Source organism: Typha angustifolia, chromosome 2, assembly GCF_048772165.1.
Source record: "Typha angustifolia cultivar Huaian chromosome 2, ASM4877216v1, whole genome shotgun sequence".
NCBI lineage: Eukaryota > Viridiplantae > Streptophyta > Magnoliopsida > Poales > Typhaceae > Typha > Typha angustifolia.
In genome coordinates this window covers 7,330,416-7,358,394 of record NC_133240.1, presented here as the reverse complement: position 1 = coordinate 7,358,394, position 27,979 = coordinate 7,330,416, and the positions used below count along the sequence as shown (strand labels likewise).

The 27,979-nt window shown below is 36.5% G+C and overlaps 4 protein-coding genes across 4 annotated transcripts; 3 read left to right on the top strand and 1 right to left on the bottom strand.

The window, feature by feature from the left end:
* Positions 1-1,399: 1,399 nt before the first annotated feature.
* On the top strand, positions 1,400-2,607 carry LOC140774331 (1-Cys peroxiredoxin-like). Its single transcript, XM_073117291.1, has 3 exons — positions 1,400-1,588; positions 1,706-1,854; positions 1,992-2,607. The coding sequence occupies exons 1-3, from the start codon at positions 1,471-1,473 to the stop codon at positions 2,382-2,384; spliced, it is 660 nt and encodes a 219-aa protein (XP_072973392.1). The 5' UTR covers positions 1,400-1,470; the 3' UTR covers positions 2,385-2,607.
* A 3,944-nt stretch (positions 2,608-6,551) lies between these two features.
* Positions 6,552-7,737, top strand: LOC140773255 (1-Cys peroxiredoxin-like). Its single transcript, XM_073115735.1, has 3 exons — positions 6,552-6,740; positions 6,858-7,006; positions 7,144-7,737. Exons 1-3 carry the CDS (start codon positions 6,623-6,625, stop codon positions 7,534-7,536), a joined length of 660 nt encoding a protein of 219 aa, XP_072971836.1. The 5' UTR covers positions 6,552-6,622; the 3' UTR covers positions 7,537-7,737.
* A 270-nt stretch (positions 7,738-8,007) lies between these two features.
* On the bottom strand, positions 8,008-12,523 carry LOC140774742 (uncharacterized). Its single transcript, XM_073117841.1, has 11 exons — positions 12,374-12,523; positions 12,141-12,309; positions 11,981-12,055; positions 11,322-11,559; positions 11,112-11,236; positions 10,566-10,599; positions 10,422-10,468; positions 9,717-9,851; positions 8,745-8,809; positions 8,601-8,673; positions 8,008-8,492 (listed from the first exon to the last, which is right to left on the bottom strand). Exons 1-11 carry the CDS (start codon positions 12,477-12,479, stop codon positions 8,333-8,335), a joined length of 1,227 nt encoding a protein of 408 aa, XP_072973942.1. The 5' UTR covers positions 12,480-12,523; the 3' UTR covers positions 8,008-8,332.
* A 1,323-nt stretch (positions 12,524-13,846) lies between these two features.
* On the top strand, positions 13,847-27,700 carry LOC140768965 (E3 ubiquitin-protein ligase UPL3-like). The gene is made up of 16 exons (XM_073109458.1): positions 13,847-14,479; positions 14,759-14,869; positions 15,364-15,480; positions 15,580-15,747; positions 15,826-15,987; positions 17,441-17,689; positions 17,781-17,902; positions 18,019-19,336; positions 20,448-21,983; positions 22,057-22,284; positions 22,363-22,467; positions 25,629-25,709; positions 25,799-25,867; positions 26,889-27,017; positions 27,112-27,234; positions 27,316-27,700. The coding sequence occupies exons 1-16, from the start codon at positions 13,895-13,897 to the stop codon at positions 27,379-27,381; spliced, it is 5,169 nt and encodes a 1,722-aa protein (XP_072965559.1). The 5' UTR covers positions 13,847-13,894; the 3' UTR covers positions 27,382-27,700.
* Positions 27,701-27,979: the final 279 nt, after the last annotated feature.

Genomic DNA, 27,979 nt, shown 5'->3' with positions numbered 1-27,979 from the left:
AAATTATAGTTTACAATCTCACATTTTTACTATTTATAAATCAAGTCTAATAATTTAGTAAATATGTGTAGAAAACATTCTGCTATTAGATCTATTAGTTTAACTTAACTAAACATTCGGGTTAAATTAACTATAATAAAAGAATTACAAAACAATAAAGTCATGCTAGCAATATTTTAGTCATTTTACAAAATAAGGGCATTTTAGACATAAAATATTTCTACTTAATGAAGTTCGCATCTAACTCATAATGTTTCCTGCATGTATTCACTAAATCATAGGACTTGATTTGCAAACAGTAAAAATATAGAATATAAATTGTATTTTTATTAAACAAGCAAGGTGCTATATATTAATTTCTCTTCATTTTAAAATAGTGGAGTTCTCAAACACTAATCCCTCTGTACACAAAAAATTAAAAGAAGAAATAAAAGGAAAAGGAAGAAATTTATGGACTGTGTGCCTAGCTTGAATATCTACATAATGTAGGACTGTGAGAAGCCCAGGATATAGATATGGGTTAGAAGAGATCTCCAGGTTGAGGTTATTTTCCGGACTCCAGTTTAATTAGTGAGCCCACATATGTCGTCATTGAGGACGTAAAGGAAACCACAAAATATTGCTTGGTTTCAAATATATACGAGGAATCACCTTGAAAGGTGGTCCGTCTCTGCAGTACGTACATACATAGGGACATGAAAATAAATTGATGACTCCAACATAAGACACCGAAAGGAATTAGTCAATTGTCAAATATGAAATGTTATCCATCGTACAAGTGTGGACTGGAGATGATTCGAACCCACTAAAATAATAATAGGTCTAATATATCTATGGAACTAGCGAATATCCTCTGCGTTTTCCCGTTCACACTCTAGAAATAATAATATAATGCTCATCTGCTTTCTGACAACAGTTGGTTCTTCTCATTTTAGATTAAAGACAAGCATAGGATTTGGATTTTGTTGTCAAGCTGACTTGGACTTGCTTACTGCATAACGTCACTGCAGACGCAAGCACCAGACCACTTCTGCTAGTTATCGTGATGGAAATTTCTTTTATTATAATCATTTTTCTTAACATAAATCATATATATTGAATATATATATATATATATATATATATATATATATATATATATATATATATTTTAACAAAAGACGGCAACCTGTTTTATTGAAACATAAATGAGATAACGTTAACAGAAACAACCCAACAAATCATATATTATATATATTCCCTCAAAATATCCCGTGAATTAGTAAACTAGCACTAGGATGAGACTTGAGAGTCACCGCCCACGGTTTTACTCAACTTGCCCAATATGTTAACTAGTAGCTATTACTACAAACTCACTTAACCCCAGACACCTATATAAACCACTCAAACACTACACCATTCCCACACCAATTCAAGATCATCTCATCGTTTGTACAAGGAGATCTCAGCCGTCCAAATTAAAAATTAACCATGCCTGGCCTAACGATCGGCGACGTCATCCCGGACCTCCTCGTGGACACCACCCACGGCCCGATCCAGCTCCACGAGTTCGTCGGCGATGCGTGGGCAGTGATGTTCTCACACCCCGGTAAGTTGCTCCGCTTAGCCTTGCCTCTTAATTACCTGACGACTTTGATCATCATACGTGCTCTTAGTATATCTTAGTCGACTAAGTGTTTGCTCACTCGTGTGGTGGCACGTGCAGCCGACTTCACTCCGGTGTGCACGACGGAGTTGGGGAAGATGGCGGCGTACTCGGGAGAGTTCGAGAAGCGAGGGGTGAAGCTGCTGGGATTCTCGTGCGACGACGTGGCGTCGCACGTGGAGTGGATCAAGGACATCGAGGCCTATACGGTAATTTTAGCAAGATCCTTTCTTAGATTACAGGGAAATAACTTGCAGACAGAACCTCTACATTGTGGATCATTTTCCTTTTTCTTCAAAGTTCTTAGTCACCAACAACATTGATGACATTTTTACGTTTACCTCAGCCTGGGTGCAATGTGAAGTACCCAATAGTAGCAGACCCCACCAGAGAAGTGATCAAGCAGCTCAACATGGTGGACCCGGATCAAAAGGACGACGCCGGTGTGGAGCTCCCATCTCGAGCCCTCCACGTAGTTGGCCCAGACAAGAGGATCAAGTTAAGCATCCTGTACCCAGCCACCACCGGGAGGAACATGGACGAGATACTCAGGGTCGTCGACTCTCTCCAAAAGACCGCCAAGTACAAGGTGGCCACCCCAGTCAACTGGAAGCTCGGGGACAAGGTGGTCATTTCACCCAGCGTGCCCAATCACGAGGCCGATAAGATGTTCCCCCAGGGGTACGACACCGTGGAGCTCCCCTCCAAGAAAGAGTACCTTCGCTTCACCCAGATGTGATCGATGCACGGCCATGGGTGGTCTCTGGCATGAGTTATCTACTCGATCATGCATGATGGATGTGTCCACTTTTGTTTATCTATAAGAGAGTATGTAATGTGATGTATCTGTTTATGGTCTTACTATGCTGCTTCGATCTTCTCACATTTAGGTATGTGAGATGATTAATAAATGGAATTCTATGTGGATTTCTTTTTTTCTTTCTTAATGTGGTTTCGGTTTTCTTGTTCTTGTGAGCTTCCGTATACTGAGTCGTTAGCTTCATTGTTTTGCTTATTCTTGAAGGCCCAGCTCAAGTACCTAATATAAAAATTATATTTAAGCTGAGTCTAAACGAGTCAGCTCAAGCTTCACCCAAGTCGAGCCGGAATAGTTTATTTATTTTGATATCTCTATGCCATTATAATTTAGTAATAGAATGAGAAGTCAATATTACACAAACAATATCCCCAACTTTCCTTTTCTAATACAGAAGAATCCAACTTCAGCACATTGAGAATATCTTATTATAAGCTGAGAAGAAATCGGGTTAACATCCAAAGGTAATGTTTTGCATTTTACATTACATTTCGTGCATTAACTATTGGAAAGCTTTAACTTTTTGTAGAAGTAATAATATAACTAATAATATCTCTTATTTTCGTAATTATTATTTTTATATTTTTGGGTCCATCTCGCATTATAATAATTAACTAAATTTAACTTAAAAGTTAAGTTAACTACAGTAAATAAAATTTCTTTATCCAGCCCAAATCCCATTCACACTAAGAAAATTCCATCTCTTCTGCAACCTAAACTATAATAATTATTAATTGACGACATGCCAAGTAAATGGATGTAAAGATGAAATTAGGACATTTGTTTTATCTAATCAATTCAATTTTAGAAGTCCAAATATAAATATCAAAATATTTGAATGAGATGCAGCTTCCTAATAAATAATGAAAAGAGATAGTAGAGAAGAAGATTGAAAACAATAGCCAGCCATTCTCCCTCTATTTTTCCCTACCGTGAGAGCTACCCAACCGTTCTCCCTCTCCTCTCTCCCTTTCTAACTCTCCTCCCTCTCCTTGAGCTCTCTTCTTTGTTTTTCCTCGTTGTTGAGACCTCATTCCTCTCGCACATTATCTCTCCCTCATTAGTACTTCTTGATGCAGGATCTCGCTGCCACCTTGTTGTTACCCCTTTTCTAAAAAATTAGATGACCAACAACCTTCGGGATTGAGTAGTTTGCCCGGGTTGGATGCTACAGTGTGGATCTCCTTTTGATCAGACCCATCAATGGCCGGAGCTCCTCATTGCCATTTTGACCACCACATTATCCTAACGGTCATCCATTTCAGAACTCGATGGCTCCTCAGCCACCTTTCCCCAATCACCTCCACCTTAGCCTAGAATCCGTCAGTGTCTCCCCTTTCCTTTTTTGTGCCACAACTCGTTGCGCCCACATACTCTTTCCAAACAAGTCATGATCATCCAACCACTCATTGAACCCCTCTACACAACTTGACCTCTTTTCCTTGTCTAACCTCTCTTTTTTAGACACAATTAATCGGGTCGACAACCGGTGGTTGTCAGTGTTACCTCCCCTCTCGTTTGGTGCAGGTAGTGTTTGTTGGAGGGGAGGGGGCGATGAGAGGAGGAGCGAGGGACCCTAATTGTGGCCTAGGCTTTGGGCTAAACGCCTTGGCAGACTTTCCTTTTATCTAATAATTGCGGGCTAGGCTTGAACTTTTTATCTAACTATTAAATGTTCATGAGTCAGTAGTAACATGTTGTTTTCCTTGTCGTGGATCGCCCTAGGGCAAATGCAGCCCTTGGGATGAGTTGTGGTTTCCCTCGCATGAGATCGAAATAAAGGTCGGAGAGCTAACGACGTATAAATCAATATCATGTAAAAAAGAAAATATCAAAAACAATAATAGAGCTAGCTTAATTACACGTTGTGATAAGTCCATAAATAGCACAAAATTCAATAGAGTTTTTAAAATACAAGAGTACACTCTAGAAATAAAATATATAAAATACAACAGAGAAGAGTATACCCACTTTCAAGAGTACTATAAAATTTGTAACAAAGTAAAAGAGCTGGTACCTCACTAAGTAAATGGCAATGAGTTGCTCTCACCAATAACAACATTCAATATGTATCGTAAATCAAACACAAATAAGCCTAGCGCTCATTAAGTGATACTATCTCTAGTAAAATTTTTTATAGTATTACAAAATTTGCATATTCACGCGATAGTGCATGAATACATAAATATCATATAGGATGATGTGATATAAAATATAAGCCTAGTTATATTAGCTAGCTAGCACAATTTGACTTTTGAGTTTGCTAATTCTTCACGACAATATCTATCCATCACATCCAACATTAGGCTAACCTAATGTCACCCATATTTGTACAAATAAATGTCTCTCCAAGAAGAAGGATAGACACTAGTAATAAATCATTTGTCAATTACTTTGCGAATAGTTGATTAGCTATTTGCTACTATTGTCTGAAGATTTTATTTGTGAGCCCATCACTATAACAATCACCCACCGCACACACGCCTCAGCCATTAGGCTATGCAAACATACTACTATTCTACGCTCATCGAATATCGCTAGGTCGACATCGTCATGCCCTTATACCAACTATATCACTCTAAGGGTTTGAGCATTGTCTAATGATAGTATAATTGATCACTCATCTAAGACTTATGAACAACGGCTGATTGTTTAAGATCCACATACTGAAACCTCAAGCATAATCTTTACTTTATAATATTGGATTATAATTTACCATACATCTTACCTTTTCTTCAGAGGTGTCAGAAACTATTGAGATATAAAAGTCACACTTCTCATGATAGTGCACATGCGCTAATGATTAATGTGGTAATCGAATAAGTATAATAAAAAACATTACCATCATGGGGTAGCATACATTATCGTACATGAATATATTGATAAATATACATAATTATCATGTCATATGTGAAGCAATTTAGTATATAACCTAGCACATTATACACATTAATAATCAGTAACGAGATAGTTCACTGCATGTTTGCTTTTAAAACAGTCTTGTTATCAAACACTAACCCCCTAACCCCTTCACCAACATACATACCAAAAAGAAAAAAGAAAAAGAAATTAAAGGTAAATGAAGAAATTTAAGAACTGCTTGCTTAGCTTGAATCTCTACATAATTATGGACAGCGAGAAGCCTGGGTATAGATATGGATTACAAGAGCTCTTCAAGTTGAGGTTATTTTCCAGACTCCAGCAGTTTAGTGAGCCCACATATGTCGTCATTGCAGACGTAAAGAAATTAAGCCGCAAAAATATTGCTCGGTTTTGAATATATATATATATATATATGAAGAATCACATTCACATGGACAGAGAACTGTGTCTAAAGTACAAGCATAGGTGACTCCAACTAATGACAAGACAGGGACTAACACTATATTTGTCTAGAGCATGGTACATCAATATATATATATATATATATATATATATATATATATATATGCAAGGTTTCGTGCATAAACGAAAATAAAATAGTTAATTATCAAATATCTAATGTTATCCGGTGCTTAATTACGGTCGAACAAGTGTGGAATGGAGAAGATTCGAGCCCACTAAAATAAATAATATCGAAATAAAACAAGCAAGGTGTGTAATATATCTACGGAAGTAGGGAATCTACACTGCGTTTTCGCGTTCACACTTTGTATATACGCCCAAATCAAGAAATAATAGTAATATAATGCTCAACTGCTTTCTAACAACAGTTGGTTCTTCTCCCTTTAAATTAAAGATAAGCATAGGATTTGGTTTTGGATTTGGACTTGCTGACTGCATAACGTCACTGCAGACGCAAGCGTACCTTACCAGTTTTGATAGTTTCTTAACTTAGCATAAGACGACAACCTGTTTTATTGAAACATAAATGAGATAACGTTAACAAAAACAATCCAACAAATCATATACATATTTCCTCAAAATATCCCGTGAATTATTAAACATGATGTCTGAAAAAACTAGCACTAGGATGAGACTTGAGAGTCACCGCCCACAGTTTTACTCAACTTGCCCCAATATGTTAACTAGTAGCTATTACTAAAAACTCACTTAACCCCAGACACCTATATAAACCACTCGAGCACTACACCATTCCCACACCAATTCAAGATCATCTGGTCGTTTGTTCAAGGAGATCACAGCCGTCCAAATTAACCATGCCTGGCCTAACGATCGGCGACGTCATCCCGGACCTCCTCGTGGACTCCACCCACGGCCCGATCCAGCTCCACGAGTTCGTCGGCGATGCGTGGGCAGTGATGTTCTCACACCCCGGTAAGTTGCTCCGCCTAGCCTTGCCTCTTAATTACCTGACGACTTTGGTCATCATACGTGCTGTTAGTATGTCTTAGTCGACTACGTGTTTGCTCACACGTGTGGTGGCACGTGCAGCCGACTTCACTCCGGTGTGCACGACGGAGTTGGGGAAGATGGCGGCGTACTCGGGAGAGTTCGAGAAGCGAGGGGTGAAGCTGCTGGGATTCTCGTGCGACGACGTGGCGTCGCACGTGGAGTGGATCAAGGACATCGAGGCCTATACGGTAATTTTAGCAAGATCCTTTCTTAGATTACAGGGAAATAACTTGCAGAAAGAACCTCTACGTTGTGGATTATTTTCTTTTTTCTTCAAAGTTCTTGGTCACTAACAACATTGATGACATTTTTACGTGTACCTCAGCCTGGGTGCAATGTGAAGTACCCAATAGTAGCAGACCCCACCAGAGAAGTGATCAAGCAGCTCAACATGGTGGACCCGGATCAAAAGGACGATGCCGGTGTGGAGCTCCCATCTCGAGCCCTCCACGTAGTTGGCCCAGACAAGAGGATCAAGTTAAGCATCCTGTACCCAGCCACCACCGGGAGGAACATGGACGAGATACTCAGGGTCGTCGACTCTCTCCAAAAGACTGCCAAGTACAAGGTGGCCACCCCAGTCAACTGGAAGCTCGGGGACAAGGTGGTCATTTCACCCAGCGTGCCCAATCACGAGGCCGATAAGATGTTTCCCCAGGGGTACGACACCGTGGAGCTCCCCTCCAAGAAAGAGTACCTTCGCTTCACCCAGATGTGATCGATGCATGCGCATGGGTGGTCTATAGCATGAGTCATCTACTTGGTCATGCATGCAGCATGATGGATGTATCCACTTTTGTTCATCTATAAGAGAGTGTGTAATGTGATGTATCTGTTTGTGGTCTTACTATGCCTGTTTCAATCTTCTCACATTTAGGTATGTGAGATGATTAATAAATGGAATTCTATATGCTTGCTTGTCTTGTTTCTCTTTTAATGAATTTGTTTCTGGTCTTATTTCTTTTAAATTTTTATGTATGTGAGAAAGGTGAAGCACTCTAAGCGGAAAGACAAATCATATGTACTCAAGAAAATGTACAAATTTAGTGGTGTCCCATGAAACTGATGCCACAGAAATTCAAACCTAATCACTCATAATGAGTCCTCTTAATCATCTCAACACTATCTCATTAACTAAAATAAAATCAGTATTGATGATTAATTATGGAATCTAGTATTATGGGCAAATTGTAAATTTCATAGAAAAGTTTAGTAACAATTAGATGCCTGAGTAACGCAAAAATCATCTAAAACAAATAATTTATCGGACATCATCTATTGCAATAACAAATAATTTTGAGTTCCACAGCTTATCACATTTTCTTTAGTATATTATCCCCTGCAGCTTTACATTAGACAGGCAAACATATCTTCCTCCCTTTCTCACCTTGAAGATGAGAACTGCAGTTGCAGACCACAGAGCTTGCAGCAAAAGCCTCGTTACCCGTTAAATGCTTCATCTCGCCAGGTGATTGAAGATTTTCTTCTTTTGCCAATGAGGCATGATAGGAAAGTTACAACGTTGCAATATAACATTGACTTTCTTCGTCCGAGCTGACAATGTCAAGCTCAATAGTATTCTCAGAAGGATTCTTAGTTCTCTTTCTTTTAGATTCTGGGTCTTTATTCTGTGCAGATGTTTTATGTGCCACTTTGGTAACAGAGGGTGATGACCTGGAGCATCAGCAAGCACGCTGAGCCTCATGACTGGCAGAATCAAAATAAAATACTGGACATCTTAAGCACAAGACAAAACAAGACAAAAAAAATTCTACTGCTGACCTTTTCTCTGAGCCACACTTAACCTGGTGTTCCTTTGCAAAATCTTTGTTTTGAATCTTGGACTCCATCTTAGCTGGTATAGGCAAAATATATTAGCTGCAGAGAAGCAATTGTGCAAGGAGATCAGTGACGCTAATCTTGTACCTGTGACTTGTGCAAGGAATCTTACTCCTTGTGACTGGCTATTAGTGGTCACTTTATCTGCATTACTGCCCATTAATGTAGAATGGTCAGGACGAAAACATAACACCTTAATTGCATGCTCAACAATGTTACTGGGAAAGAAAAACATGTCTCTTGAATAGAAATGACAAATGAAATCCTCTAGTCAAGACGCAACGCAAGCTATCAATAACTTAGTAGGCATAAGTGAAATATCTTCAAATATGTAGATGTCCAGCATTGCTATCTAGTTCTTCCAGGGAAGGGCTCCAAGGCTCCAATGCTCCATATGTCTACAAAGAAGTTACAGAACTCAAAGAGATGGATAGGTAGTAGGGGTGAAAACGGGTCGGATTAACTCCGACCCGACCCGCTATCCGATCCGACTCGGATCGGATTCGGATAAAAAATTTCTATCCGACTCGGATTCGGATACGGATAGAATTTTTGAAAAAAATTCGGATACGGGTCAAATAAATTTTTCGGATTCGGATACAGATATCGGATATCTGTTTACCCGCATATTTTTCTAAATGATTTACAGTTTTTAGTTTGCTTATTTAAATAGTAAGTATTAATATTATTACTAATAATACATTATATTTTATTTATAGAGATTAATTTCTCTAATTTTATATATTTGACATACAAAAAAATTATTTATTGTAAAACTCTTAATAATTTTATGTTAATTATATTTAAATAAAATATTATAATTATTTTAAATTTAATCAATATCCGTTTAAGATCAGATTCTTTATCCGAAAATTATCCGTATCCGTTTAGTTAGGATATTGTTTTAAATTTTGCTATCCGTACAATATCCGTATCCGAATCCGTATCCGAACTAAAAATACGGATCCAGATATGAGTTGAACACTATCCGATCTGTATCCGATCCGTTTTCACCCCTAATAGGTAGTAAGTTTAGAAGTTCAGAATTTTGAGATGCACCTTAAAGCTTTTCTCAGTCCATCTACAGACATTACTTTCACTCGCTGCAATGGCTTCCTCAAACATGATGGTTCAGACAGAGGCTCGACCATATAAATTCCTTCTGACTGGAGCTTGAATGCAGTGTGTAAGTTTCTGAAACCAACAAATTTTGTAGAAAAGTGCCAGTTAGAACATGAGGTGAAATGTTCAAATTTCAAATAAAATGCAGAGTATGTAAAAACATTTTCATTCGTAAAATCAAAGCTGAATTACAACCAGACTACGACTTAATATGTATAAGAGAAACCAAATCAAATTAAGAGCTTAAGCACACAAGCTGTGAACCATCTAGTACATTTCTTCTGTTTTTTTTTGTCTTTTATCAAAAAAATGTATGTCATCTTATGCATATCTACACTTCAATGGTATTTCCCATTCCAAGTTGAACTAAAGCTCACATGTGTTTTCTAACAATAACCTTATCATATTTGAGCTACAACAACTAATGCAGCTTATCATATCAGAACCAGCCAGACAAAAAAGACCAACAAAATGTGGCTCCACCGAGCCAACTGATGAAATATGTTTATAGATCAGATCCGTCCACACAACAAAATGATACTGAATGTGGCCAGCCAACCGTCATATCAATTGTTAGACAAAGATGAGGGAACACAATAGCAATGAAGAGGAAGAATACTTCAAGTTTAGTGACCCACTCACCCGCCCTTGAGCTCTGCTCGGCCAGTAGAGTATCTTTGGGCTGCTTTCTGTTTATGTGGGAAAAAAAAATGAAAAAATAATATCATAAATTGAAGTATGTCAAACTGTAAATTATATCAACTTTTACTAAGTGAATGTTCTTACCGATGTGTGGAATTTACAGAATGCTCCTTGACGCCTGAAAAATGGCAAATAAGGCTAAAACATTAAAATGCATGAAGCTATAACATGTAGCCTATCCGAACTGTACATGTTAAAAGAAGGTAAACAAAGCTATAGCAGCCTCTATGGCACTCAGTTGAATTACTTGATTAACTGAACTTCTATCACAGTTTATAACAGGGTATATATTCGAGGTGAAAAATTACTGACGTCAAACCAAAAGATGGTCAACAAAGAACTAAGAATCAGGTGGCAAAAAAGGACTATATTAAGCCAACTTGGAGGTGGCCAACATACAGACATGGAACAAATAGAGGCGCCATACTGCCATGCATGTAGGATAGTTTGTACTAGCAAATAGGCCAACACATGATAATACAAAGAATTTCAAAGTAGGAAAAAGAAAAAAAAAGCTAATCATGAAGAATGCAGATTTTACATAAGAAAACAGAACTTATTAGACATATCATATAGGAAACAGGAACAGAAACCTTCTTATTTTCTATTTCCCAGTTGTGAATTACTTACTTGTTTATGACCATTGTGCAAGCCAACCCATCTTTCCTTTTGCCTTTACAGAGGCCATAATCTATGGATGCCCCTATCTTTAACATCTGGTTGGCTGAATAAACACTCAGTGAAAACCCTTTGCTCTAAACAACCACAATTTATGTTAGTGAAACATACACCTAGTACTTATCACATATCACATGTTGAATTATACGACATGCATCCTACCCCGGCATCCTTGCGGACCGCAGAATTGAAGAGAGCAAAAACTGTCCCCACCCGCTCCTCACAGCAGCGCGTGTAAGAATCACCGAACAAGAATACGGAGACATCAGATTCATCCAAGCACCCCATTTTCCAAATACTGTAACTCTTCCCAGTAGAACTCACTCTAGGAATCCCCTTTTCCAACACTACTCCTACTGTAGCCCAACAACCAGAAAGGCCATCACCTGAAAGCAAATTCCTGCAAAAAATTGCTTATCTAAGTTATAGATATACGTTAACTTTGCCCAATTCTGGCAGCCATTGTTTTTCCTCATATAATCACCAGCATTTTATTCTTATAAAAATAATTTTTTCTTTTAGACATTAGTGAAAATGAATGGAATTCAACCTACCATTCATAAGGAGCATAGTCAGTATCCTATTTATCTGTCTAGAGTCTCATATTCGAGTAGTGTCTATTTGTTAAAATATGGCATTAAAATTATCCTTATGATTAAATAAAAAATGTCCTCTTTTGCGTATAAATTTAGGAAAGAAAATGAGTAGATTTCCAGCTTCCAGATATCTCAAAAAGGGACGTTTTTTAAGTATAAACTCTAGGTGCCAATACGCATAAATGAAAAGCTCAAAAAGGATAGAGTGAGGGACCCAATCCATACTTGATTGCTGGAAGCCGAATGAATCGGATATCCGAGAAGCGATTACCGATCTCCACCGAAGAAACCAGTGGATTCCTGAAAGCAAAACAGAAAACGTTACCGAATTCAACTCTAATCACTCATTCTGGCACAACCGAACTGTTGAAGGATAAGAACTCACCGTATCCGAAGACCCGAAAACTTCTCTACCACCACCTCATCTGACCTCTTTGCCTTCTTCGATTTGGTCGCACCAGCAGAAGTGGTGGCATCTGCGTCGAGGTAATCTTTAACGGCGTCGCGGAAGACCGACATGTCGGCGTCTCGAGATCTCTCGGGCGATCCATCGTCTACGAGAAACTCTAATTTTTCAGAACGGAACTGGAGAAATGAGGGAGAAGGAAGAGGTGGTACCTGATGGAACCAGAGGATTGGCGGAGGGAGAGGCGGGTGGGGTTTCTAAGACCCTATCGTCGCGAAGTGAGAGGAGGAGATCGAGGTCGTCTTCGCGTGTCGCCATGGCTGCGGCTTCGAGGAAGACGAAAGAGGGGAAACCGAAGCTTTATGGTGGGAGGCTTCAATATTTTTGGAGGGAACGGGAACGGGGTAGCAAATTTGGGCGCAGAATTGGAGGCATTTGTACTAAAAAGTCCCTTGACTTTTTTGTAATAGTAAAATTAGAGAGTTTTTAACCAAACTATAATCTTTTTTAATTTTTATTTTTATCAAAATAGATTATTCTCAAACTTATTACCATTTACCAAACAGCGTCTAATTAATAAAAATCCAAAACTAATCACTAATTTTAAAAACACTAATTAGTTTAGTGTTTTTACTGTTAGATAATTTTTTTTCTTAATCACTGAAAGATTAAGTTAAAAAGATTTATATATATGAAATACTGAACTGATCGGTATTTTAGGACTATAAAAAAACGCTGAATTGATTAGTATTTTTATTTAGAGATAAAATATTAATTAGTTTAGTATTTTTATTTAAAGATAAAATATTAATTAGTTTAGTATTTTTATTTTAATAATAATTTAAAAAATATTTTATTTTAGTAAAAATAAATTGGAACCAGACTAGTTTTGTCAAAAACTCAAAATTAGACATTTAGACGTGTGTATTTTCTATTAAATTATACATAATTAATTTAATATTGAAAAGATGTATTAGTATAGAAAAGAGAGGCACTTAATTTCTAAGCCTTATTTTTTTGTTTGAGGTCAAGGCCAGATTGTGTTAGTCCTGGAACTTGGCTAGGAAACTCTCATTATATTCAGTTATAACTAAATAATATTTTGTTCACTCTCCATTTTTATTTTACAAATTTAATAATAATAGTTTAGTATTATTTACATAACACATCTTTACTTTTTGTAAAAAAAATAAATATTGTTCACTTGTTTATAATATATTTAAATAATAATGACATCTAATGTTAATATAATTTTAATTTCCCTTTAAGATAAATATTTTTTCTAAAAAACCTTAAAATTTATTAAATATGTAATAACTTATAGGGTAGTTGCGTATTTCTAAGTGATTGTAAGCTCGCAATAGCTAATTTAATTACCTAAAATAAGATGCAAAAATGAGTTTAGTTAACCAAATGGATAAGAGCCTAATTTTACTATTACCAAAATTTAAAGGAAATTTTAGTGCAAATAACATGGAAACAAGTCTAAGATAAAGTTTTACTTAGGGTCCAATTTGCAAATCTGAGTCGACCATATGTATAATTAGAAATTAGTAGTGGTAAGGGTCCCCTAACTATTTTTTCTAGATAACAGGGGTAGTAATATATAATTCCCCATCTTCTATTTAACCCTTGACAACTCTTCTCTTCCCGCTTCCACACTTCCTGGTCCTGGCCATCTCAAACCCTCCTTCTCCCTCTCTCCTTCGCCGTATCTCTTCTTAGCTTCTCCCATGGATTCCCGCATCCGGAAGAACTCTAACTCCTCGAACTCCCCTCCTCCAACCTCCTCCTCAACCTGCATCTCCAAGCGACAGCGCTCCATCTCCTCCACATCCACCGCATCAACCTCCCTCAGCAATCAAGAAGAAACCGAGAAAGAACCATGCCCCTCAGGAACTCGCGAATCATCTTCTTCCTCCTCCTCCTCCTCCTCCTCATCCTCCTCTTCCTACTACTACGACGACGACGACGACGATGGCGATGTCGCTACACTCAAGTGGATCCTCTCGGAACTGAACGACAAAGGGGTTGATGAGGAGACGCAGACCACCGCGCTGAACAAGCTCTGCAAGATGATCTTGATGGCGACGGAGAGAAGGCTGAGGGTGATGATACCAGTACGGTTACTGGTGCCACCGCTCGTCGGATTACTCAACGACCAGGCGAGTCCCGAGGTCATGCTTCTTGCAACGAGGGCCCTTACTTACCTCTGCGACGCCGTGCCGGCCTTTTCCTCGGAGGCGGTACGGCGCGGCGCTCTCCCGTTACTGTGCGCTCCGCTCCGCTCAATCGAGTATATAGATTTGGCAGAGCAGGTTTCCTCTCATCCGTTTCTTCTCTTTCCTTCTCGAATTTAATTGATTATATGAATAATCTCAAATGTGGGTTCTTTCTTCCTTTCTTTTTTTTTTTTTTTTCTTTTGGGTTCTTGGTTAGTCGGTTTAATTTTTATCATAGTTCTCCGTAGATTTTACCAACTGGCCCTTAGGGAACTCATTTCTTGAGCTCCAGCTTTCTGGATTGTGGGAATTGTTCCTGCGACCACTAATCTTGGACGGTTCACAACTCACGGTTTTGTTTTATGGTACTTATAGTCTCTGCTAGCTCTCCAGAAAATCTCAGAAAAAGATCCCATATCTTGCTTGCACGCTGGTGCACTCATGGCGGTGCTTTCTCATTTCAGCTTTTTCTCCACAGGTGTACAGGTCAGGCTCTGATTAAGCTACACGTTTCTTGGTGTTCTTTTTAGAGTTTCTGACCAAACTAGTGATGTTACAATTTATATTTATCGAAATAGAGGTAGCCTCAAATTTATTACCAAAGAAGATCTAATTTACTTTGGCCTTAATAAAACACTAAATTAATTTATATTTTATCTCTAAACAAAAATACTAATCGATTTAGCGGTTTTGTCTTAGTACTAAAATGCTGACCTGATCAACGTTATATATATATATAAATACTTTTTAACTTAATCTTTTAACAATTTTAAAAAAAATTTGTCATAGTGGTAAAAATATTGAAGTAATTAGCATTTTTAAAAATACTGATTAGTTTAATATTTTTATGAGGGCTACAATAAATTATATCTCATTTGATACTAAATTTGAGAGATTAAAAAAAAATAGAGTTCTAGTTTGGTCAAAAACTCGTTCTTTTTAAGAAAACTGATCTATGTTTCCTCGTTTTTGTTTCACAGAGAGATGCCTTGACTGTTGCGGTAAATATATGCATGGAAATTCCACCAAATGCAGCCGATTCTGTAATGGAAGCTGTTCCGTTGCTTACTGATCTTCTTCAGTACCATGATTCCCAAGTAAGATGGATATCCTTACCATATTTAAATATTATGTTTTCAGTTATGGATACATGAGTTGCCATTTTCTTATTTTGTTGTACCTAATTATTACATCAGGTGCTTGAAAAAGTTTCTATTTGCTTAAATCATATTGCTGAGGCATTTGCCACATCTCCTGGTAAGTTAGATGAGCTGTGTACTCATGGAATGGTTACAGAAGCTGCACAGATGATATCCGTTGGTAGTTTAAGAGGACGTGCTTCTCTCAGCAGCTCTACATACACGGTAGACAAGATATGATCTTGATTAACAGTCCTTTACATTTTTCGGTGATGCCAAGTATTATTGTGAAGACTATCTCAGGGTTTGATCCGGCTTCTGACAACTTTTGCCCGTGGATCTCCATTGGGAGCAAAAACTCTTCATCACAGTAGCATTAGTGCCACTCTCAAAGAGATCCTTTTAGTTTCTGATGTTCTTAGTGACACATCAGTCCCAACTGCTTTGTCAAGGTCACCAGAGCAGGTGTTGTTTCTCTCTTCATCCTTGTTTCTCTATGTCTATATTTATCATTTGGTTCCTGTAGTCTAAATTCCTGGTTAGAGTAATTTCACATTCAACCAAAGTGATTGTATGATTATTTTACAGTTTTCTGCTACTGGAGTTGAGTAAAAAATAATTTATCTTTCTATACATTTGCTTAGTTCCCATGGCTTGAGTATCATCACTTTGATTCAATAATCTACCAAAAATATGTTTTTCGTTCCATTTTCATAAATTTTACCCTGGAGTTGTTACTATGAAAATTACAACTTTATGTTTTTTTTTTTCTTTTGCTCATTTTCATAAATTTTCATAATCCTCTGTTCCATGCAAGCTAAAACAAACTTTTACTTGTTCCTGTCCTCCTGTCACTAGCATATTACATTTACTTTCTTATTGAACCTCATATCCAGCTAAATCAACTCATGATGTTGTTTTCTAAAGCTAATACATTTGTGATGGAAAATTGGATTGGGTACTTTCTTTGTTATCTTTGCTATAGTCTAATATCAAGAAATGAAAGGGTCTTTCGTTGTCATGTTTCCTCCATCAATTATGGTGCAGGTGATTCCCTCATTTCCAATGTAATTTCCGTTGGATTGACTTTTTAGTTCACAAGAGTAACTAATTTTTTTTTCTTTTCCTTCCTCTTCTCTTTCTCTTGTCTTTTGCTTTTTCCTGCATCTTTGCAGATATAAGTACACTGTTATTGCATTTGACTAAGTTTTTCTTAATTTATTAATTGCTAACAAATTGGTGTTTGTTGTTTTGCTTCCATCTTTATGTAGGAGTTTTGCAGATGAGATACATATAGCACTTGTTTTCTAGCTGTATTGATCTTTCTGACTGCCAGCCATCTCATACCTTTTAATTATGTTGATGCATTTTGTACTTAAGTCATTTCGTATCAAGAATGTAGGTGTCAGAATTTAAATATAAAAACTATTATTCTCTGTCAGGTTAAGTTTTTAGAGTAGTCAATAACTCGAGATCATGAGTTTAAATCTTGCCATGTCAATTTTTGTCTAAAACTATAAAAGCTTCAATCATTTAGGTTAAATCCTCTTCTTGAATCTATTAAGATGCCTAAGTTTAGAAGTAAGGGGGACTGCTAGAATATAAAAGTATGAAGACTATCATTTTCTACTAGCTTACGCTTTTGGAGTAATTAGTGATTTAACAATAGTAATTGCTTTATTATTTCCTTTTGTTGGCTAATGTTGTGCAGCAAAGTTGCTTCATTATTTGGAAGTCTTCTATCAGCATGAGCAGTATTACCTTTTCTATTGTTTAATAGAATATGAAGAATTGAATCTGATTTAATTTGATTAAATCCTTACAAGATGCACATAGTTAGCTTAAATTCCTTAATGATATTACAGTTGGCATTCTAAAAGATGTTGTAAATTTGACTAAATTCAGTTCCATTTGCTAGATTTACGAGATTGTGAACCTCACAAATGAGCTTCTTCCGTCTCTCCCTCAAGGAAGCATTTTACTTCCAATCTGGCATACCACTTCTCCAAAAAGATTAGTTAATAAGAAGTCCCCAGTCAGGATTCCTCGGGAGACAGTTGAGACCAGTGATGTAAACAAACAGTCTTTGGTGTGCAATGAATTGTTGTGTGATGAACCTGAGCTTTTACAGCAGTTTGGAAATGACCTGCTTCCTGTTCTAACACAGGTCTGTGCTCTTAGGTTTTTTCAGCTAATGTTACTGCTCTCTGTCCTTTTAAAAGATGATCATCCTGACCTTTGCTATTGTCACCTATCAGATTTATGATGCCAGTATAAATGGCCGAGTTCGTTATAAATTGCTTTCCATTTTCGGAAAACTGATGTTCTTCAGCACATCTGATATGATTGAGTCTCTACCTAGTGTCATGAACATATCCAGGTACTGATACCCTGTTCCTTGTTGGAGAATATTAATTTTACTTGTATTTCTTGCAGAAAATTATAGACTACTTCATTTTATTTTCTGCGCCATTTCTTTCATACTTCCTGTTGCAGGTTCCTAGCAATTGTTTTAGCATCAAAGGATCCAAATGCCCTGATCCCTGCAATACAAATAGCTGGTATTCTCATGCAGAAGCTTCCTGGAACTTTTTCTAAGAAGTTGGTGAGAGAAGGGGTGATTCATGCTATCGGCACATTAAGGTGTTCAGATACTAGATTTCAGGCATCATCAAGGGAAAGGGATAGTGATTCTACATCTGGATCAAATAAGCATTTACTGCAATGTCAAAGCACTGGCTGCTCAAATGCAGAAGAAGTTCCTGTTCCAGGATACGTAGGTTCACCTCCAACTTCTGTAGAAATTTTACACACTGAAGTCAGTGCATGTGCCAAGAATTTTATAGAGAAATACTTCCCTGCATATCCTCAGATGGCTGATGTTGATGTGACAGATGATCTCCTTTACTTGAAAATTCAATGTTCAGAATTAACTTTGGGTATGGAAGAGGCCAAGGACAATTTTCACGCTTTTGATTTCTCAGCTTTTATTGAGAAACATTTGAATGATATTGTAACTGCGATGTTAAGAGTACTTAGCGAAGCTGGTGCATCTACCTTTGAGTTAGTTGAAAGCGGTATTGTCGCAGCTTTTCTGAAATACTTTACTTGCGGACAATTTGGAAATGACAATATGTTAGATGTTAACTTAATTGAGCTTCGCCAGCAAGCTCTCAGAAGATATAGATCATTCATCCAAATTATGCTTCCTCAAGGTATAAGTGAACCTAGTAAACAACTGCCCATGACTATCTTGGTTCAAAAGCTTCAGCAAGCTTTATCTTCTGTTGAAAAATATTCCGTTTTGCTTACCTGTTCATCTAGCCATTCTTCTGCAAGCGCATCTCTCTCTGGTCTAAGTGCATTGTCACGTCCTATCAAGCTGCGCCTTTGTCGTGCAGAAGGTGAACAATCTATTCATGATTATTCTTCAAACATTGTACTCACTGATCCTCTGGCAAGTCTAGCAGATGTGGAAGACTTTTTATGGCCAAAAGTACAGATGGGTGAATCTGATCATAAGCCTACTTTGTCAGCTGGAAATGCTGGTTTTGGAGCTGCAACTACTGTTACTAATGAAGCATCACAATCTAAACTTGCCTCTCTTCTTGTTAATGAATCAGTGATCATTCATGATGCAGTTATGAACTCTCAAGAGCAAAAATACAGCTCATCTATAAGAAACGATGAGTCCGTTCTCGAAAGAGTCAAAACTATCTCTGGAGCCGTTCAAACAAGAAATGATGTGCCTGGAAGTGCATTCTCAAATCGAGACACACATTCAGAACATGCTAATGATAAATTAAGCTTCAAGGTTGGGTTCTTGGTTTCATTGAAACTTTAGATTTTCTTGCTTCATATATCGGAATCCAAATGTAAGATACTTTTATTGATAGCTTCAATAAAGAGTTTCCTTTTTTGACTTTGTTTTTCATGCTCATGTTTTAAATATGATTTTGTCAAAAAGTACTATTTTTGCTATTTTTGCTATTCTGACAATTTTTTTTATGGATTTCAGTTTCAGTCAATCCTGATCCTAGCCGAAACTAACCCATTGGTTGATTTCAACTAGGGGTATTAGCCGTATCAGTCAATACGCGAGCCATTTCGGGTCGGGTTCGGCCATATCGGCTAATTCCGATCCGAAATGAGCTGGGAGGGTCGGATACTCCAGCTCTTTCCATCTCTCTTCCTGCTACTGTAGCAGCAGATTTTTGCTGCGGCAATTGCAGTAGCAGGAAGAGAAAGAGATAGAGAGTGAGGAAGAGAGAGAGAGAGAGGGGGGGGGGATCGACAGTAAAAGGGAGTGGGAAGAAGAGAGAGAAGTAAAGGGAGAGAAGAAATAGAGAAAAAAATAAAAAAATATAGAAATATTCTTTTTGGTAGTAAAGAATTTGAGAAAAAGAGATAGGAAGGAAATCAAGGAATAGAGAAGAAAAAAATTGAGAGAGATAGGGTATTATTTTTAAGTTTTTGGGTTTCATATATGAGTAATCTTTATTTTCTTATTTTCTTGTCATTTTTTTTAAGAAATTTTTATGCATTTAAAATAATATTAAGAATTTTACGTAATTAAAAAATAGTTGGTCCAATATGAGCAGTCAATACGGCCGATAAGTAATATTTTTCTGAACAGCCCATCCTGATCCTAATACTGAGTTTTGAAACCTTGACTTTTTTATGTCTTTATCAATTTAAATTCTAACAGGTATATGATGTTACATATATATGTACATGTAGAGAAGGTTATGTTATACTCTAAATTTGAAATGATTTCCTAATTAGCAGTGGAGAATTTGCCTTCTCATCGAGTAATCCTGCCACTCTAACTGCGTAAATATGCATAGTTTTTATCTTAGAGAATTACAATGTGTTTTTTCTGTTCTGAATCTCCTGATGGATGCAAATATTTATCTAATTTTCAGGTGCTGGGAAGTAATTCTTGTCTTGTTGATTTACCAGAAAAGGCACATGATGTGAACTTGAGAGATTCAGCTGATGATGATACAATTACTTATTTGGTTGATAAAAACAAGGGACAACCATCCTCTGGTTGTAGTAAAAGGATTTCCTCATTCCCAGCTGCAAATCTTGGTGATTTTAAGGCTAAAAGCAATTTTAGTTCAAGTGGTGACATCTCTGCTACTGTAGCTGCAACTGATAGAGAAATCGTAGGAGGCCAAGATCGATTTGGGCTCCTGCAGGGTACTAGTGTAAATGGCTCCTATAATATGCTCAGATTTTCATTAGGTGGGAAACAACTGAGCAAGAAACTAACAATATACCATGCCATCAGCAGCCAACATGTTCTTGATGACCAAGGTGAAAAGTATTATGGATCTGTCCGAGTAGTTGATAACAGCCAACTATGGAATGAGATATTCACCATAACATATGAAAAGGCAAATAGCCAGGTCCGCAGGGCTTCTCCAGTAGATTCATCAAACGAGTCTGATAAATGTTTTAGAGGCGACGCAAAGGTTCAACATGAGTTACTTCTTGATAGCATTTTGCAAGGGAAGCTTCTGTGTGATATTGAAAAATCTGAACCCACCTATAGTTTATTAGCATTATTGCATATACTGGAGGGTCTGAATCAGCATGCTCCTCGCCTAAGAGCACAAGCAGTTTCTAATGATTTTGTTGTGGGGAAAATTTCTAGTCTTGCTGAAGAGCATAAAACTAATTCCAGAGTCCCATTGGAAGAGTTCATCAATAGTAGGCTAACTCACAAACTGAATTGGCAGATTCAGGATGCTTTTGCACTGTGCACTGGATTTCTCCCACCATGGTGCAATCAGTTGGTTAAGGCATGCCCTTTTCTATTTCCCTTTGAAACAAGGAGACAATATTTCTATTCCACTACCTTTGGACTCACCCATGCCTGGCATCATCTACGACGACAGAAAAGAGCTGATAGTGATATCCATCATTTTGAAAATGTAGCAAATATTGCCAAATTTCGGCACCAGAAAGTTAGGATATCTAGAAACCATATCTTGAGTTCTGCTGGCAAAGTTATGGAACTGTTTGCGGGTCAACAGGCTGCTCTTGAAGTAGAATACTTTGGCGAGGTTGGCACTGGATTGGGCCCAACCCTGGAATTTTATACACTCTTGAGTCATGAGTTGCAAACAGCTGAACTTGGCTTGTGGAGGTCAAATTTTTTTCTAGTTAGTTCTGTTACACAAAACACTGGGGGTGAAATTGATGAGCATAGTGCTTCTGATGCAAGGAAAAATGGAACAGATTATTCTGTTGGAAAAAGTTTCGTACAAGCTCCTCTTGGCTTGTTTCCTCGCCCTTGGCCTGCTAACTCAGATGCTTCTAGAGGTAGCCAATTTGTTGAAACTCTCAACTATTTCTGTCTGGTTGGTCAAGTTATAGCAAAGGCCCTGAAAGATGGACGTCGTGTGGACCTGCCGTTCTCACTGGCTTTTTATAAAATTATTCTCGGTCAGGTAATTTGGCTTTTATCTTTTGATATTCTCTAAATAATGTAGGCTCATTGCTATAGATATTCTTCTTTTTTAGGAGCTTGATTTGTATGACATTCTTTCCTTTGATGCCGAATTGGGGAAGAATTTGCAAGAAATGCAAGATATTTTCTGCTGTAATCAATTTGTAGATGCAATGGCTGATGATAATCAAAAGTCAATTGCTGATCTACATTTCCACGGAGTTCCCATAGAAGATCTGCATTTAGATTTTACACTTCCTGGCTATCCTGATTATTTTCTCAAAGAAGAAGGAAACACAACGGTATTTTCACCAAGAATCTCCATCAGCTTTCGTATTATGTTGGTACACAATGATACTTATCTTTGGAGGCTTTAGCAGGTTAACATTGACAACTTGGAGGAGTATATATCCTTGGTTGTGGATGCGACTGTCAGGACTGGAGTTATGCGGCAAATACAAGCATTTAAAGCAGGTTTTAACCAGGTGAATTTCAATTTTTCTGTTCTTCAAATGCCACTAATCTTTCAGTGTTGTTTTATGAAAAAAATTACTAAATATTTTCAGGAATCTGGTTAACTTCTGAAACTAGAGTAGATCATTTCTGACTCTGTCAATTGTTTAATGCTCTCAACTGATTGGGCTTTGTCCTGGTAGATACACTCTTTTGAACTAAGTTCATGCCTTCTAAATCCACGTTTTAGAAGTTTCTTCTGACTGTTAAGATCCAATAGCCAAACATATAATTAGTGAACTACCCTTTTGAAGGTACTTGAGTAACTTTGTTGTCTTCTTAGGAACTGTTTCACATCTTGTTTTATTTTACTTATTTGACTCTCTTCTAATTGGAGAAATTTTTTCAGTATAAAACTTATTGAAAATGATATGGAAGTCTTTCTAGAGGCTAAGGATGGCTTAGACTTAAAAAATAACTTACAAGATGATGAGAGAAAAATCATGCTTTCAACTTGATTCAGTTTTTGCAATAGAATAGACTTCTAAGCAAATCTAATAAGACATGAAGGGCTTGAAAATGGAATTGAAGATCAGGATCTAGGCTTCATAGAATGTTAAAAATGTTCCAGAAACTCGTCTAATTATATAGTTTGCTCCATCTTTAGCCTTCTGATCAACTATGATCCTTGACTAGTAAGGAAAGCTAGCTTTGTATACCACTGAGTTCTTAATGATTATAAGTTGGTGTTCTAAATGAATGTAGAGTACTATGTGAATGTTTGGAGGATGAGCAAGCAAAAGAGGAAACTAATAGATTGGATATAAATTCTGGAGTTAAAGGAGAGGATAGGTTGAAGATATCATTCCATCGCATGAATTTGCATCCTAGGAGGAAATTAATAAACTCTACTTTGTTTGGTGAATTTGCATGCACGTATTAGTGTAATCTGAATTGACTGAAGCTAAATGTTCTTGGCCTTAGTGTTGCTAGCTCGCAGCAACGGGAGACACTTATGATCCATTTAAGTAGCATTACCCACATGATTTTTGTTTGCCATTCAATTCCTGTGAAAAATCATAGGCAACCATATATTCTGGCAACGTTTTACAGACTTGTGTAGTTGTCTCACCAATCCTTTTGAGAAAGAGGAAATAGAGAGCCATTACTAAACCACCCAAGGCAGAGTGCATAAATTGTTTGCTAATACTGATTTAGCATAGGCTGAAATTCAGTGTTTTTTTTATTAGATTCCTAATTCTTGGAACTCCAAGTAGTTCGTTTAATCAATAGAGGTGCAATAAGCTAGAGGTTAACCCCTTTTTGTTGGTAATTAAATTCATGCACCAAGAGAAAGACAAACAATACAGAAATTTTCTTTTATTCCATAATTCTTTTGGAGTACGTACAAATCGTTTTCTGGTTCTACTATAGTGTCATCGCACAGCACTATTGTAGCCATAAAGAACTTTGCTATCTTCGTAGAAGAGTTCAAGTGGAAGCCAAATAGCTAGAAAGTCGAATTGCTTTTTCAAGAGTCTTACCTTTGCCATTTTCTATTTCCCTAGAAAAGTAACCTGTTTGGCACAACTATAGGAGCAAGTGGGTTGAACTCATTTTATCCTATGTCCAAGCCGAGCCTTAAGCCTATGTTTAGTTTGAGGCCAGAGCTACTCTCTGAACTTGGCTAGGGACTCGTTACTGTATTTAGTAATTAAACATAATTTATCCCTAACCAAATTTACTCCCAAATAGATGGGAGAGAATAAAATTGAATTCAAATTACATTACAAATTTACTCCTAAAATAGTTTTTATTTATATTTTATTAATTTAATAGTAATATTTTGGTACTATTTACATGACATACCGTTAATTTCATAAAAAATAAATATTTTTCACTTTTTATGTCACATCAAAGTAATAATGGTATCTTTATTAAAAAAAAATTCTCATATATCCTTAATTTTCCTCCAAAATAAACACTTTTTCCTCTAATTATTTTATAATTGCCTATTTCTTAAAAAAAAATGTAACATTGCACATGTGCTTATAACCTCGCAAACGTTAAAAAAAATGTTAACATTGGTAGTTGCAAACTTACAATTGCGGAATAGGTTTACAAGTTATGAAATATGGATACGGAATATGGGGATATGGAGATACGGATACGAGAATATGACAAATTCTTAAAAGTAATATATGGATACACCAATAAATAAATTAATTAATATATTTTTAATCTGTTGTCAACTAATATAATATATGGTAAAAAATAATTATATCCCAAAAATGATAAGATTAAAGGAAAGAAAGCTACAGATGTAGTATCTATATGCCTAAAACTTAAGAATTATATTATAACAAAAATCGACATGAAATTTAATATTAGTGAAACATTGAAATCTAATTCAACTATTAATCTACAATTAATTTAGATTTTTAAATGGCTTTCAAGTTATATATTATTTCATTATCAAATAAACAAAGCCTTACATATAAGAATGATTGGATAATCATATATGTCTTATATCATCTATTAGCCAAAAAAACAAATTGGATAATCAAGAAATGCATCGGAGCCATATCTTGTCGTATTGGAGCCGTATCAGAAATTAAAAGTTTTTTTTTAATTCGGATACTCCTCCAGTCGTATCTAATACATTTCGGACAGTCCAATATGCATCGAATACTGGTACAAAAAGGTATATGAAGTATCCGTGTTCCATAGCTTATAAGTCTTAACATTGCAACCATGCGGACTTAAGGCTTGCAAGTCCACAATCAGTTTGATTTATTTCGAAAAGGAAAAAGAAACTATCATTTGAAAACAAAAATTTAATAATAATATTTTGGTAATAACATACCTCAAAGTCAAAGGATCAAATGGTATTTTGGTCTAGTTTATATATCATCAATTCCCCTCCAAAACACTAATTTTTTTTTTAATTTTTTTCATGTCACATCAAAAGTAATAATTATAATCTTAGTTTAGTTCATAACCAAAAACCTAATATTCTTAAATTAATTTAAGGTACATAAAATGAGACTAAGAAAATGAGTGTAGCTAACCACATTCAGATCTTAGACTCAAACCAAATGGAGCCTTAAGGTCCTATTATTCCAAAATTGTTTAGACTCTAAAGTTTAGTTCTTCTAGATCTAATGGTCCTCTTTTGGAAAAATAATAACAGGTTTTTGACATCTCATCTCTGCAAATATTTTCCCCACATGAACTGGATTCCTTACTTTGTGGTCCAGAAGGACTGTGGGAGGTAATTCTCTAAATTTATGTCAAATATATTTTTTGTGTATTCTTCAGTTGTTTCAGAATTAGAAGCTAATTTTGTGCTGTTTTCTGCAGCCTGGTTCATTTTTTGAGCATATAAAGTTTGATCATGGATACACAGCAGAAAGTCCTGCAATTGTCAATGTATCTACCTCCTTAATTTGAAATGGTTTTTTTTTTTCATGTAAAACCTAAATTTGCAGAAATTGTGGAAGGATTGCTGCCTTTTCATAATTTCTAAGTTCTAACACAATCCTGATTAGGGAAAATCCCCTCAATGCCCTCACAGTTAGGATTTGTCACTGAAAGAAAAATGACTGGTTAAGTAATATGATTTCAGTTCTTCATATAGCTCTTTCTTGCAAAGTTTTCAAATTGACACCCATATAACTTCAATATTCAATGAGAGTGTTTGCAAAAATATTAGCACAACTCTGGACTGGGCATATCTTCAGGCTGAGATACAAAGAACATTATTAACTATTAGGTGCACTATCAGAGTAAGATTATGGAAATATTATGAACTCACATTTGATTTGTACAATTCTTTATCTTTTCCTTGTCCTTTCTGTTTCTTCCATTTTTCCACTAGTTGAAACTGGAAGGAAATTTCTATTATTGATGAAACTCCTAGATTTGGCAAGGAAGGTAAGCAACCGAGGAGAGTCTAGTAGCTAGCCTATGATTAGGTAAAGGATTTTTAACTCATTTTATTTCAACAGATTTCCTGTAACATTTTACCTGGTTATTTTGAACTATGCTAGATGATGACTTGATGGAAGCATCTATCAGAAATTAGCAATATGATATGGTTTTTGTTTAACAGTTTTTGTTACAATGGTAGGTTGTATGCAAATTTACTGAGAGAGAAGGGGCTATAGCATATAACCTTACATAACTTGCCTATTATTTCTTCTAAATGGAATTTGCCTGTGAGGGCTTTTTGAAGTCTTTTGTTATAATAATTGTTTCTAGTATTGTGCTGCAAATAGATATAACATTATGAGCTTATTTCACAATTCATGATAAAATATAAAAGTTTGCAAGCAAATGTCCCAACAGAGAGTTTATTTTTCCACATAGTTTTCATATTGCTGATTGCGTACTTTCCTTTTTCCTTTCTTTTTCCATCTGCAAGCATTAAACAATCTCATTTGTTATTCAGCTACTTGAGATACTGGGGAATTTCACCTTGTATCAGCAGCGTGCGTTTTGCCAGTTTGTGACTGGTGCCCCAAGATTTCCACCTGGTGGTCTTGCAGCATTAGACCCAAAGTTAACCGTTGTGAAAAAAGTACACAATTTTATCTTTGTATATCAAAAGTTTATCTGGTTCTTTTTGGTGCTCAATCTGATTGCCACTATCTCCAATTTAATCTGCTTGCCAGCTTCCTTCAGTGGTGTCAAACACCCCATCTGGTGGGGCCAGGGCATCTATATCAGTTGATGACGATCTGCCTAGTGTAATGACTTGTGCCAATTACCTCAAACTTCCTCCCTATTCAACCAAGGTTCGCCATATTATTGCTACAAGTTCTTTCAGAATTTTCCTTTTCCTTCAAGAAATTTTCACAATCTTTCTTGTCTCGCAGGACATCATGTACAAGAAACTGCTTTATGCCATTAATGAAGGCCAGGGATCATTTGATTTGTCGTGAGATCAAAATACTCACCAATACTCTACAGTTCCTTCTACACTGTATAGTTAAGCTGTGCTATGGGCTTACCAGTATTTGGTCAAGCCTTGTACTGCTTTTGTTCATTCTTACTCCTGCAACTGTCTAATATCGGAATCCTCCAAATGCTGTCAGTTTTGACATTTTGCTGCCAAGCCCTGACATGTATTGGTGGGTTTTGTCGCAGGCAATATTCTTGTGGATCATGTACATTCTTCATCTTGTGGTAACTATTGTTCTTTTTGTTTCAAAGTTTCACTGTTAAAAATAAAATTCTCAAAAATCACTGCAGGAACTTCTGAAGGGGAAACACAACTCCAGTAAAGATTGTTAACTTTCTTTCGATATCGCATGATGTGTTGATTTATACTAACATTAGATGCTATATGAATCATTTGGTGTTGTTCCAGCTTTATTGCACAGATCATGGATATACTTGTTTATATTATATCTCTTCATGTTTATATTATATCTAGGTGACCGCAAACTCGCAAGCCAAATTATGTTTATATTATATCTCTTCATGATTTCTTGCATCCTGTTTCTCGGATGGTATATCAAAAGGAGAGGATGTTTTGTG

Excerpts from the sequence above, each read along its gene's own strand:
- LOC140774331 (XM_073117291.1), top strand. The coding sequence starts at position 1,471 with ATGCCTGGCCTAACGATCGGCGACGTCATCCCGGACCTCCTCGTGGAC. Across the intron at positions 1,589-1,705 it reads AGTGATGTTCTCACACCCCG|CCGACTTCACTCCGGTGTGC; the intron begins GTAAGTTGCTCC and ends TGGCACGTGCAG. Across the intron at positions 1,855-1,991 it reads AGGACATCGAGGCCTATACG|CCTGGGTGCAATGTGAAGTA; the intron begins GTAATTTTAGCA and ends CGTTTACCTCAG.
- LOC140773255 (XM_073115735.1), top strand. The coding sequence starts at position 6,623 with ATGCCTGGCCTAACGATCGGCGACGTCATCCCGGACCTCCTCGTGGAC. Across the intron at positions 6,741-6,857 it reads AGTGATGTTCTCACACCCCG|CCGACTTCACTCCGGTGTGC; the intron begins GTAAGTTGCTCC and ends TGGCACGTGCAG. Across the intron at positions 7,007-7,143 it reads AGGACATCGAGGCCTATACG|CCTGGGTGCAATGTGAAGTA; the intron begins GTAATTTTAGCA and ends CGTGTACCTCAG.
- LOC140774742 (XM_073117841.1), bottom strand. The coding sequence starts at position 12,479 with ATGGCGACACGCGAAGACGACCTCGATCTCCTCCTCTCACTTCGCGAC. Across the intron at positions 10,469-10,565 it reads TCTGTAAATTCCACACATCG|AAAGCAGCCCAAAGATACTC; the intron begins GTAAGAACATTC and ends CCACATAAACAG. Across the intron at positions 8,674-8,744 it reads ATTCCTTGCACAAGTCACAG|CTAAGATGGAGTCCAAGATT; the intron begins GTACAAGATTAG and ends TGCCTATACCAG.
- LOC140768965 (XM_073109458.1), top strand. The coding sequence starts at position 13,895 with ATGGATTCCCGCATCCGGAAGAACTCTAACTCCTCGAACTCCCCTCCT. Across the intron at positions 15,988-17,440 it reads TGTCAAGGTCACCAGAGCAG|ATTTACGAGATTGTGAACCT; the intron begins GTGTTGTTTCTC and ends TCCATTTGCTAG. Across the intron at positions 19,337-20,447 it reads ATGATAAATTAAGCTTCAAG|GTGCTGGGAAGTAATTCTTG; the intron begins GTTGGGTTCTTG and ends TCTAATTTTCAG.